This window comes from Bufo gargarizans, chromosome 11 (genome assembly GCF_014858855.1).
Source record: "Bufo gargarizans isolate SCDJY-AF-19 chromosome 11, ASM1485885v1, whole genome shotgun sequence".
Lineage (NCBI taxonomy): Eukaryota > Metazoa > Chordata > Amphibia > Anura > Bufonidae > Bufo > Bufo gargarizans.
Genome location: NC_058090.1, coordinates 47,174,133 through 47,186,974, shown reverse-complemented (window position 1 = coordinate 47,186,974; position 12,842 = coordinate 47,174,133). Strand labels below are relative to the sequence as shown.

At 45.8% G+C, this 12,842-nt stretch overlaps 1 protein-coding gene across 1 annotated transcript in view; it reads right to left on the bottom strand.

Moving 5' to 3' along the window:
• TTC6 (tetratricopeptide repeat domain 6) overlaps window positions 1-3,624 on the bottom strand; it is a 141,258-nt gene extending 137,634 nt beyond the window's left edge. Inside the window, exon 1 of the mRNA XM_044271261.1 lies at window positions 3,067-3,624. Coding sequence (XP_044127196.1) covers window positions 3,067-3,624 — 558 coding nt within the window. The remainder of the gene's footprint in view (window positions 1-3,066) is intronic.
• Between the last annotated feature and the right edge of the window lie 9,218 nt (window positions 3,625-12,842).

The window sequence follows — 12,842 nt, the reverse complement described above, 5'->3', positions numbered from 1 at the left end:
ATAAATGTTAACCAATGAAAGTCAGACATTGTTTTTCAACCATGCTTCAACAGAATTATGTAAAAAAATAAACTCATGAAACAGGCATGGACAAAAATGATGGTACCCCTAACTTAATATTTTGTTGCGCAACCTTTTGAGGCAATCACTGCAATCAAACGCTTCCTGTAACTGTCAATGAGACATCTGCACCTCTCAGCAGGTATTTTGGCCCACTCCTCATGAGCAAACTGCTCCAGTTGTGTCCGGTTTGAAGGGTGCCTTTTCCAGACTGCATGTTTCAGCTCCTTCCAAAGATGCTCAATAGGATTGAGGTCAGGGCTCATAGAAGGCCACTTTAGAATAGTCCAATTTTTTCCTCTTAGCCATTCTTGGGTGTTTTTAGCGGTGTGTTTTGGGTCATTGTCCTGTTGCAAGACCCATGACCTGCGACTGAGACCAAGCTTTCTGACACTGGCTAGTACATTTCTCTCTAGAATTCCTTGATAGTCTTGAGATTTCATTGTACCCTGCACAGATTCAAGACACCCTGTGCCAGACGCAGCAAAGCAGCCCCAGAACATAACAGAGCCTCCTCCATGTTTCACAGTAGGGACAGTGTTCTTTTCTTGATATGCTTCATTTTTTCGTCTGTGAACATACAGCTGATGTGCCTTGGCAAAAACTTCGATTTTTGTCTCATCTGTCCACAGGACATTCTCCCAGAAGCTTTGTGGCTTGTCAACATGTAGTTTGGCATATTCCAGTCTTGCTTTTTTATGATTCGTTTTCAACAATGGTGTCCTCCTTGGTCGTCTCCCATGTAGTCCACTTTGGCTCAAACAACGACGGATGGTGCGATCTGACACTGATGTTCCTTGAGCATGAAGTTCACCTTGAATCTCTTTAGAAGTCTTTCTAGGCTCTTTTGTTACCATTCGGATTATCCGTCTCTTAGATTTGTCATCAATTTTCCTCCTGCGGCCACGTCCAGGGAGGTTGGCTACAGTCCCATGGATCTTAAACTTATGAATAATATGTGCAACTGTACTCACAGGAACATCTAGTTGCTTGGAGATGGTCTTATAGCCTTTACCTTTAACATGCTTGTCTATAATTTTCTTTCTGATCTCTTGAGACAGCTCTTTCCTTTGCTTCCTCTGGTCCATGTCGAGTGTGGTACACACCATATCACCAAACAACACAGTGATTACCTGGAGCCATATATATAGGCCCAATGGCTGATTACAAGGTTGTAGACACCTGTGATGCTAATTAGTGGACACACCTTGAATTAACATGTCCCTTTGGTCACATTATGTTCTGTGTTTTCTAGGGGTACCATCATTTTTGTCCATGCCTGTTTCATGAGTTTATTTTTTTACATAATTCTGTTGAAGCATGGTTGAAAAACAATGTCTGACTTTCATTGGTTAACATTTATAGAATTTTAATTTATTATTACTTTTGTCAGATTAAAGTTATTTCTGTGACCATTGTGACTTTTTCTTTCATTGACCAAAGGGTACCAACAATTTTGTCCACGTCTGTATTATATAGACTAGTAGCTCAGAATTGCACCAATATCCATTTACTATTACTGCCAGAACATGTTGGGTGTAGTAGTTTCAACTGGGCAGTCAGAGGTTGTAGGCTACAGAAATATAGCAGAGTTAGTTATAAAGCCATTGATAGGCCAATAAAGTATTTTACTATATGAAGGCAAAAGAAATGCATGACAAAACCAGCACTGCTACATAATGTAGCAGAGCTGGTTTTACGTGGGAATACCGTGGGTTATACCGAATATCATCCTCTTGTATATAGTAATATACAGTGTGTATATATATATATATATATATATATACACACACAAATACACACACGCGCGCGCGCGCATACACGCGTGGCAGAGGGTTTGGGGGGGGGGGGGCCATGGATCAGTTTCGCACCGGGGCCCCGTGGATTGTGTGTACGCCACTGGCTCAACCTATGGCTATTGAAGATGTATGGGCATCTTTAGAAGAGCCATCAAGAAGACTCAGAAAACCTTTTTAACTGACCACCACATACCTAGACCCCAGTGTGTGTGTGTTCGTACATCGGAGAAAACAGACGGGGTTCAGGACCTGATGTGAGAGATTAGAAACGATACAGCACTACGGACTTGTGTCCCTAAGGGCACATTCAGACGACACTGCCGTGTTTTGCAGTCAGCAAATGGCGGACCCGCAAAACACAGATATCGCCCGTGTGCGTTCCGCAATTTGCAGAACAGAAGGCCCATTATTGAAATATGCTCTATATTTTTTGTGGGGCCGTGGAACTGAAATACAGATGCAGACAGCATACACTGTGCTGTCCGCATCTTTTGCAGCCCCATTAAATGAATGGGTCCACATCCATTCTTCAAAATTGCGAAATGGATGCAGAACTATTCATACTGTCGTGTGAATGAGCCCTAACTAATACATAGGTTCCAAATTTTCATATTGCTTTTTAGTAGAAAAATTGTCTTACGTTGTTGAGTATTAGAAAGGTGGGTCTGACTTTTTACAGAAAGTGCACCACTCCTGTGAATAGGCTGTGGATGGTATTGCAGGCCAGCCCTCTTTACATGAATGATCTACAATGCCAAACACAGCCCATCCCAAAGGCGGTGCTGTTCCTGGGAGGAAAAATCGGACCCTTTTTTTGCTAATCCCAAATAACTCACTAGCTCAACACTTACAATACTTACATGGAGGTAATATAAATAGCGAAGGCAAAAAAACTGTGGGGTCCATAGCAAACACTGGAATAGGGGTCCACTTTTATATGACCACCAACAGCATATGGTGGGCTCAAAAAGTGAAAAATGGATGCCTATCATGGACACCAGGCTGTCCATGGCATCTTCCTTCTCCTTCTTCCTTGGTCTCATTCCTCACCAATGGAGACTCACTAGGCCGCACAGCAGCTGCTATGTCTCCTAGTCTTGTAGGTAAGCTCATTGCAGGTAGACATTGGCTCTGAGAAGAATGGTTCTTTCACATTAGTTTCACAAACATTTTACCCAGCTGCATGAGAATCTAAAAGAAGACTTACCCCAGATGTTATGTTATAGTCCAGTCCCAACACACTCTCCATTAACTCCTTTATCATCAAGTCTGAAGCCGTATATGACTGAGGAGACCGCAGCGAGGCTATTATTTCATCTACCGACCTGGCTGTGGTCTTAACTGGTGACACCACACTTATTGTTGCTCTTTCTATGGTTCCCTTTGCACTGTTGTGGTCCCATTTTGAGTCAGTAGCAGGAGGTTCCTCCACATGAGGCAATCTGTCTGCTGTAGGAGACAAGGAGCTTGTGGGGTCACCACTGCCAACTTGACCTTGCTCTGATGTAGCCAAGGTCTGGGACTTCCTCAAATGCCTTTTCTTTTTCTTCTTACTACGTTTTACTCTTTTTTCCAAGTCCTCACTATCCTGGGAATCAGAACTGGAAGACGTGCTACTGTCATCACTGTCTTCAGCTGACCTAACATCAAAGTCTTTCTTCATCTTGAAGGAAGATGCCGGTGTCACTTTTTGCTTTTTTGACACTTTCTTCTCTATGACTGGAAACTTTCTAGCAACACGGGGCTTGACCGATTCCTGGGGCATGTAAGATCTAGGCTTTGATGGTGGCTCTGGGCGGGTGAAAACCATAACAGGTTTGGTTGTCCCAACCAATGATGCAATTGCGGGCCTTTGGATATTGTGTTCAGTCTCCGGAACATTTCTGTGCAACGGCGTCTGGTCTTTTGGTTCTTGAGTAATATTTCTAGACATAGAAGTGGCAGCTTTTGATACTATACCGGCTTTATTCTTATCATTGTGCTGTATCTCGGCCTCTCTTCTCGACACCGCAGAAGTTGGTGTAGCTTGACAGACAGCTGGAGATGGCTTGCTTCTAACCCCAGATCTTGGACGTGAGAGAGAATTAATTGATTTGACAGAGGGATAGAAGGGTCTTGCATCAGAGATAGGGGTGAGCTGCTTTTGGGCCTGAGTTCCACCATATCATGTCTGATAGCCCTATGAGGAGGCTTAAGCAATCTTTCCAGCTCTTTCTTCGTTCTCAACTCCTCTGCATAATTGAGTCTAAAATGCAAATGGCCCCTTCTGTCTGACATCTCTTCTGTGGTTGCCTGTATAATAAATTAACAAGAGCATTAGCTTTTTTCCACCAGCGCTGCTTTTCATTTTCAGAAGCATGACTCGGTATTTGGAAATAATCTACTGGTCGATGCTTCCTAAATACGCAATTTAATGCACTGTTAAATCTAATTTTCCTTGCCGTTACTGCTGATCATCTCACAGAAACGTGCCCTGATGGGATAATCCCATTCATCACACATTAATTCCAGTCACAGATTTCTCAATTTAGCAGGTCAATCTTATTTCACTGTTTGCGAATTATTTTGCCCGCTTATCCCCCACGTTGGTGGGCTTCAGAAATATGATTTATCGAGGGGTGAGCAGCATTGCTGTATAGCTTCAAGCCTTCTCTGCACAACTCCCCAAGAATTGTGATTTTCAAGCCTAGAAATGGACGGTTTTCTCTGCAAAAACTCACAAACTGCCTCGAGAGAAAGCCACAAGTGTATAATATACAAAAACTAGGCCTCACAGAGCTGGTGGCAGCACGCGTATAGTGCCTCAGTATAAGGGTCCATTCACATGTCCGCAAATGGGTCCGCATCCGTTCCGCAATATCGGGAACGGACCCATTCATTCTCAATGGGGCTGGAATCGATGCGGAGAGCACACTGTGTGCTCTGCGCATCCGCATTTCCGGAGTGCGGCCCCAAACTTCCGGGGCGCGGCTCCACCAAAAAATAGAACATGTCCTATTCTTGTCCGCAATTGCGGACAAGAATAGGCGGTTCTATGGGGGGTGCCGGCCGGGTGTATTGCGGATCCGCAATACACGGATCGCAATACACGGGTGTATTGCGGATCCGCAATACACCACGGACGTGTGAATGGACCCTAACACCATTTCACGGATATACTCTAGTCAGAAGCAGTGATTTTAGGGTGTTCTAGCCTTCCAATACGTACAGCATCTGAACGAACAAGGAACAAGTTATTTCTATGTGAAATTGGAGGCAAACCTGAGGCAGGATGCTGCGGCTTCCTTCCTTCCATGGCACTGCGCGTAAAGGAAAAAGAACGCTCCGTGCCAACACCAAACCCTCATCCTAGCTGGCAGGCATGGCGGGGAAAGCATCACGGTTTGAGGCTGCCTTGCAATCATTGAGAAAATCACTAATTTGGAAGGGGTTTTTCGAGATAGTGGGGGTCCAACACCAGGGACCCCTGCCGATCAGTTGTTTGATAACATACTGGTGCTCGCAGTAGCACCGTGGCCTTCTCGCAGCTTTTCCTAGACCAAGTGACGTCATGTACATCGGTCACGTGGCCTAAGCGCAGCTCAGCCCCACTGAAGTGAATAGGGCTGGGCTGCGATACCAAGCACAACCACTATACAATGTACGGCGCCATGCTTGGTGAGCTGCGAGAAGACCATGTCGCTACTGCAAACAGCTGATCAGCGCGGTCCAGGCGTTGGACCTGCAAGGATCATATACTGATGACCTATCCAGAAGAAAATCCCTTTTAGGGTCGCAAATAAGATAGAGCATGTGCTATTCTTGTCCGCAGCCATGGACAACAATAGGCATTTCTATCACAAGGCCGGCCATGTGCAGTACGTACGTGGTCGATGTCCGTGTATTGCAGATCCGCAATTTGCCAATCGCAAAACACTTGTGAACGTGTGAATGGACCCTAAGGTGTATGTAAGGGCAGCAGTCCGTGACTTCAAGCTGAAGAGACGCTGGTGACCCAAAGCAAAAAAACGTAAATCAGCTAAAGAATGGTTCAAAAAGAGGATCTGTGTTTTGGTAGAGTCCTGACATTACCCTATGGAGATGCTGTGGTATGTCCTGAAGACCTCCCACAAATAATGATGGAAGGGAAACACATTTGCAGGGAGGAATGGTCCGATATTCCTTCTAAACAGTGCGGAAATCTAATTTGAAGCTACATGAAAAGTTTGGTGAAGGTGACTCCATCTATAAAGGGGGGAGGGGGGGCTACAAGGGGTTAATTCAAGGGTTCACTTAAACTGTGAATGTTTACTCAGAAATGGCGCAGTGCAGTGTGTTTGTCTATCACTGTGATAACAATCAGTCCACATTCTAAGATTGGCAAAAAGACGTCGCGTGGAGCCATCGCCTGGTGCTAAAACCTTCCTTTTCTGCGTAGAACGTAACTACGGATGCGGACAGCACATGGTGAAATGAATAGGTCCGCACCCGTTCCGCAAACCCGTTCATACGGACGTGTGAATGAGCCTTTAAGGATGTATTAACAAGTATTATTCACAAGTCTGCTTACCTTGAGACAAGCAATTAAAGGGAAAGTGTCATCAGAAAATGTTTAAAGGGGTTTTCCACCTAGGAACAAGCTTTTGGCAAAGGGCTCAGAGTGGGTTAGAAAACGAATCGCAGGCTGAGGATGGTCGCGGCAGGTGGATTACATGTCAGTGCAGACTGCAAGCCCTGGCAGATAGCGGAGGGTCAACCTCGCATTTCTGCTGCAGGTTCCAGAGCAAATACAGTATACATGGTGGATTCTGCTGACGTGTGTATCTGCCGTAAAGATTACTTCTCAGCAGTCATCTCATTACCATAACAGGCAGGATTACAATGCCAGATAACACAGATAGATAATAAACAGATAAAAGTGGAAAAAGGCCTCATACTCACAATAGAAAAAAATATATAATAAAAGGTCTTTTATTCGGCCGTGTGACTGCGACGTTTCAGCTCAGCGATAGAGCCTTTGTCTTTTGTTGAGCTGAAACGTCTCAGTCCCGCGGCCGAATAAAAGACCTTTTATTATATATTTTTCTATTGTGAGTGTGAGGCCTTTTCCCATTTTTATTTATTGGGAAATAGTCTAGTCCCCCGGGCTTTCACCTCTTTTTGTTTCTTCCTTTTTCCAGTGCTGCCATTTTTGTGATAGATATAGATAGATAGATAGATAGATAGATAGATGATCCACTGTTGTAAATGGGTGATGTCACAGCTCAGCTCCTCACCCTCTCTGCACAATGACCTCTCACAGGTCAATGTGGCTGCTGTAAAGCCCCCTGCAGTTCAGGCAAGATGGCTGCCCTCATAATAAAACTGGGGCCACACTCAATTTGTATCCTTTAAAGGGGTTTTCTGAGTGTGTCATACTGGCGACCAGTATCTGACCGGTGAGAGTCTGACTCTTGGCATCCGCACTGATCAGCTGCTTGCCCCGGAACAGTGACATTGTCTTCATCCGTCGTACAGCTCCATAGAAGTGACTGGGGCCGAGCAAGATACAGAGCACACCCGCTATACAATGTACGGCGCTGAGCTTGATGGGCAGGACGTGGTGCTCACAGCTGGCGCCTTCTCAAACAGCTGATCGGTGGGGTCCCGGGTGTCGGACCCCCACCGCCACCGATCAGATACTGATGGCGTATCCAGAGGCTAAGTTATCAGTATTAAACACTTGGAAAAACCCCTTTATGTCATCACTAGCTGCACAGAGTGGAAAAGGGCCCCTTAAAGGGGTTCTCTCCCTTCAGCAAGTGGCATTTATCATGTAGAGGAAGTTAATACAAGGCACTTACTAATGTATCGTGATTGTCCATATTGCCTCCTTTGCTGGATTCATTTCTCCATCACATTATACACTGCTTGTTTCCATGGTTATGACCACCAAGCAATGCAGCAGCGGTGGTCGTGCCCGCACACTATAGGAAAAAGCGTCGGTGGCGGGGACCGTGGAAGAGCACAACGGTTAGTGCTTTTTCCTAAAGCATTCAAGCACGACCACTGCTTCTGAATTGCAAGGTGGTCTGTAACCATGGAAACGAGAAGTGTATAGTGTGATGGGAAAAGGAGGCAATATGGACAATCCCAATACATTAGTAAGTGCCTGGTATTAACTTTCTCTACATGATAAATGCTATTTACTGAAGTGAGACAACCCCTGGTTAGCAGCTGCCATGTCTGCTCCCTGGTATTACGCCCCCCAGGCACATGGCACTGCCAGGAACTGCAGGTCTGTCTGCCCGCAGTCTCCCTGCAGCTGATACATTGCTGCATCCCCTGCGCTCCCCTCCACACAAAGAAGGAAAATACACGACATTTACAACAAATCAATAAAACGCGTCACTTCTGCGGTAACGTCAGGCAGAGGAAACGCACCTAGCGCTCGGTGTGTGTATAGGCTGTAGCGGTCCACTGAGGGGTGAGTTCGCTCCTACACCCACCTATATCTCCGGTTCCGGTGTCCCGGGTCACACACCTCCCTGAGGAAAGCGCTCCCGTTACCTAGCAACGCCCGGGGACTCCGACCGCAAACTTCTCCACATAGCAACAGAGCAGGAACTTTCCGGCGCCCCGCCTACACATTCTGAAGCGCCCGGGCCGTGCTCGCTGCTGCTCTCTAGTGGCGGACTGTGGAACTACACGATAAAATGGTAAAATCAGGCCCTCATTTCACCGACGTGTCCTGTACGTGTTCTCCACGGACAGCACACGCCCCCATTCATTTTAGGGCTTGTTCACATGAACGTAAGGGCTCCGTGCCCATCCTGTGATTGCGGTCCGCAATGCACCGGCACCGACCGCGGGGCAGCCGCATGCGGATCGCAGACCCATTTACTTGAATGGCGTCCGCGATCCACCCATTTCTTTTTGCAGGACGGAAGCACAGAACACCACAGAAGCACTCCATAGTGCTTCCGCGGGGTCCCGTTCCATGCTTCCGTTCCGCACCGCATCTCCGGATTTGCGGACCCATTCAAGTGAATGGGTCCGCAATCGTGATGCGGAATGCACGCGGCTGGTAACCTGTGTATTGCGGAACCGCCGTATGTGGCCCGCAGCACGGGCACGGAGCCCTTACGTTCATGTGAATAAGCCCTTAATGTGTGTATTCAGACCTCAGTGTTTTAGTGCGGTCCGTGGGTCCGTGTTTTTACCACAGATGCATGCTCTATTTTGTCCGTGTTCACGGATTCGTCACATCCATTATAGTCTATAGGTCTGTGAAAACCATGGATGCCATCCGTGTTGCATCTGTGTTTCACGGATCATTAGGAAGAGATGCTTTGAAAATTATTTTTTAGCTGTTCAGTGAAACACGGACAGCAAAAACAGACACGCGGATCCTTCACGGACAGCTTCAAGGATGCATCACTGACCACCTGCCCACGGACTCGAGCAGGCTGCTTTCACACATAGGTTTTCAGCGGCGTTTTCTGCATTTTCACAATTTTGCAGCGATTCCAGCTCCAGATGTGTCTGAGAAAGTGAGTAAGGTTTTTATGTTCCATTTTTTTGCGGCCTATATGCGAAACCATTCACTTCAATGAGGCCTCAAGAAAACAGAAATGACTGTGTGTCCATATGTCCGCATAGCTGTTCCACAAAAAAATAAAAATAAATAGAACATGTCCTATAAATTTCCGCATTACGGACAAGGATAGGACTGTTCTATTAGGGGCCGGCTGTTCCGTTCCGCAGAATGCACGCGGCCGGTATCCATTTTGCAGACAAGAATAGGCATTTCTATTATGGGCGGTCCGTTCCGTTCTGCAAATTGTGGAACGCACACGGACGGCATCCGTGCTTTGTGGCTCTGAAATTTTCGGTCGTGTGCATGAGGCCTAATAGTGGGTGGAACTTATGTGCCTTCATCACATACTTGAATATGTTGTATATTTATTTGTGGATACACTTACTGAAGTTTGGCTTGTGCGCCCCTTGCCCGTGCCGCGGACCAATGCACAGGCACCGGTCGTGTGCCCGCTGTTTGCGGAACATTCACCTGAATGGGTCCGCGATCCGCAACATTCAGTCCACACCACAAAAAATAGAACATGTTCTATTTTAATTTTTTTTTTTGCGGTGCGGAGGCACGGACTGAAATCCCACAGAAGCGCTCCTTAGTGCTTCCATGAGCTTCCGCTCCGCGCCTCCACACCGCACCGTGACACCGAGCGCACGCGGCTGGCGCCTGTATATTGCAGACCCGCAATAAGGGCACGGGCCGCACATGTTCGTGTGCATGAGCCCTAAGGACACTTCATGTGTCCGAAACATGTCAGCTTTTTAATGATGTGTGCCTGAATTTGTCGCAAAAACTGTCTAATTCCTACTCCACTCCAGGGATGGTGGACTACTCTGTTTTGAGTAGTGAAGTGCGACTTTTCTCTGCACAGATGCAACTTTTTTCATGCACAAGTAAAGGTGGTTTCACACTAGCGTTAGGGATTCCGTTATGGCTTTCCGTTATAACATGGTTATAACGGAAAATAACGGAATCCATAAGATGGAAGGACGGATCTGTTCTTCTGCCCATAGACTTGTATTATAATGGAATGCAAAATGGAAGCCTTTAAAAGGCATTCCATTTGCTTTCCGTCCTAATAGAAGTCTATGGGAATCAAAACGGATCCGTCTGGGTCCTGTTATGCAAGACGGAAAACAATGTCCTGTCGACCCAGACGGATCCGTTATACTTTCCCATAGACTTCTATTAAGGCCTCTTTCACACTACCGTATGGCTATTTCAGTGTTTTGCGGTCCGTTTTTCACGGATACATTGTTCCATTTTTTTGTTTCCGTTGTGTCTCCGTTCCGTTTTTCCGTATGCCATATACAGTATACAGTAATTACATAGAAAAAATTGGGCTGGGCAATCTATGGGCTATGGGCAATAGATGGTTCAGTAAAAACGGAACGGATATGGAAGACATACGTTTTTTTGGGCGGACCAATAGACTTAAATGGAGCCACAGAACGTGATTTGCGGGCAATAATAGGACATGTTCTATATTTCAATGGAACGGAAAACCTGAAAAATACGGAAACGCAGTACATTCCGTTTTTTTTGCAGAACCATTGAAATGAATGGTTCCGTATACAGACCGTATGTGAAACGCAAAAAACGGCCCGCCAAACGGAAACAAAAAACGGTAGTGTGAAAGAGGCCTAAGATAGATCAAAACGGAATGCCTTTTAAAGGCTTCCGTTTTGCATTCCGTCATAATACAAGTCTATGGGCAGCATAACGGATCCGTCCTTCCGTCTTATGGATTCCGCTATTTTCCGTTATAACGGAAAGCCATAACGGAATCCCTAACGCTAGTGTGAACTCACTCTAAATTAGACCAGTCTAAGTGAATATGAACCTGTTGTACTGAAAAACAACCACCAGAGGTCAGACTAATAGCAGTACTCTTAGGCTAATTCATTAACGGCTGTGTGATTTTTAATAAATACTCTGCAAAAGATTTATGGCCAAAAGCCGGCGAACTTGATAAATGTGAAGATTCTGAACATGATATTTTGACATTTATAACATTCTGAGGAAGATTTATCAAAGTTGATGCAAAGGAAAACTGACTTATTTGCCCGTAGCAGCCAATCAGATTTGATTCTTTCATTTTCCAAAGAAGCTCTGAAACATGAAAGGTGGAACCTGATCGCTTTTCCTTTACATCAGTTTTCATAAATCTCCCCCTCTGTATTCCAAAAGGAAGCCATTATATTATCAAGGTGCCCCCTGCTGACAAGGACACATGAGACGCCCAAGACAGACGACCGCCACAAACTGCATTATTTAGGCATGGTGTAACACTGGTATTAGATTGCTTCATGGCTATGGCGCTGTTATGTGGTCACTCTGGGTTACTATTATTTAAAGAGGAGCTACTTGCATCCCCCTTGTAATAATTCTGGAGCATCTATTCTTATGACTCTATGCTGTGCCTTTCCTTTATTATTCCTGCTAGAAATTATGAATAAATAGCAGTTTGCAATGAAGGTCCAGATGGGTGTAACCAGTTGGGGGGGGTAGGTGTCCTTGCACAGTCTGACATTATCCAATTAGTGCTGCCAGTGTTAAGCCGGGTTCACACTTCAGTTATTTGGTCAGTTATTTCCATCAGTTATTGTGAACCAAAACTAGGTTCGGGTCAAAAACCCAAAACAGTTGCTTCTCTTTCCATTATACCTTATCTCCGAGTGGCGTCACTACTGGTTTTGGCTCACAATAAGGGGTTAATGTACACGGCCGTTGTTGTTTTGCGGATTTGCAAAACACAGATACCGGCCATGTACCGGGCCACAATAGAACAGTCCTATCCTTGTCCGTAATGCGGACAATAAGGTTCCATTCACACGTCCGCAAATGGGTCCGCATCCGTTCCGCAATTTTGCGTAACGAGTGCGGACCCATTCATTCTCTATGGGGACGGAATGGATGCGGACAGCACACAGTGTGCTGTCCACATCCGCATTTGCGGAGCGCGGCCGCGATCTTCAGGTCCGCAGCTCCGCAAAAGATAGAACATGTCCTATTCTTGTCCGCAGCTGCGGACAAGAATAGGCATTTCTATAGGGGTGCCGGGCGGGTGTGTTGCGGATCCGCAATCTGGACATGTTTTATTATTTTTATGAAAAAATACGTTCGTGTGGATGAGCCCTAACTCATGGAAATCACTGACCAAATAACTGAAGTGTGAACTCGGCCTCAGACGGTGCAGGGACACACCCACAACTGGTAACCCCCATCTGGACCTTCACTACAAACTGCTAGTAATTCAGTCATAACTTCTAGTAGAAATAATAACGGAATGAAACTACCAAGAGCCATAAGAACAGAGGCTTCAGACTCGCTATTACGTGGGGGATGCAAGTCATTGCTGAAACAGACATGTCAGGAGAGGTGAAAGGTCCTCTTTCAGCACTGTATGGCGGTATTTACTGGAGCTACTA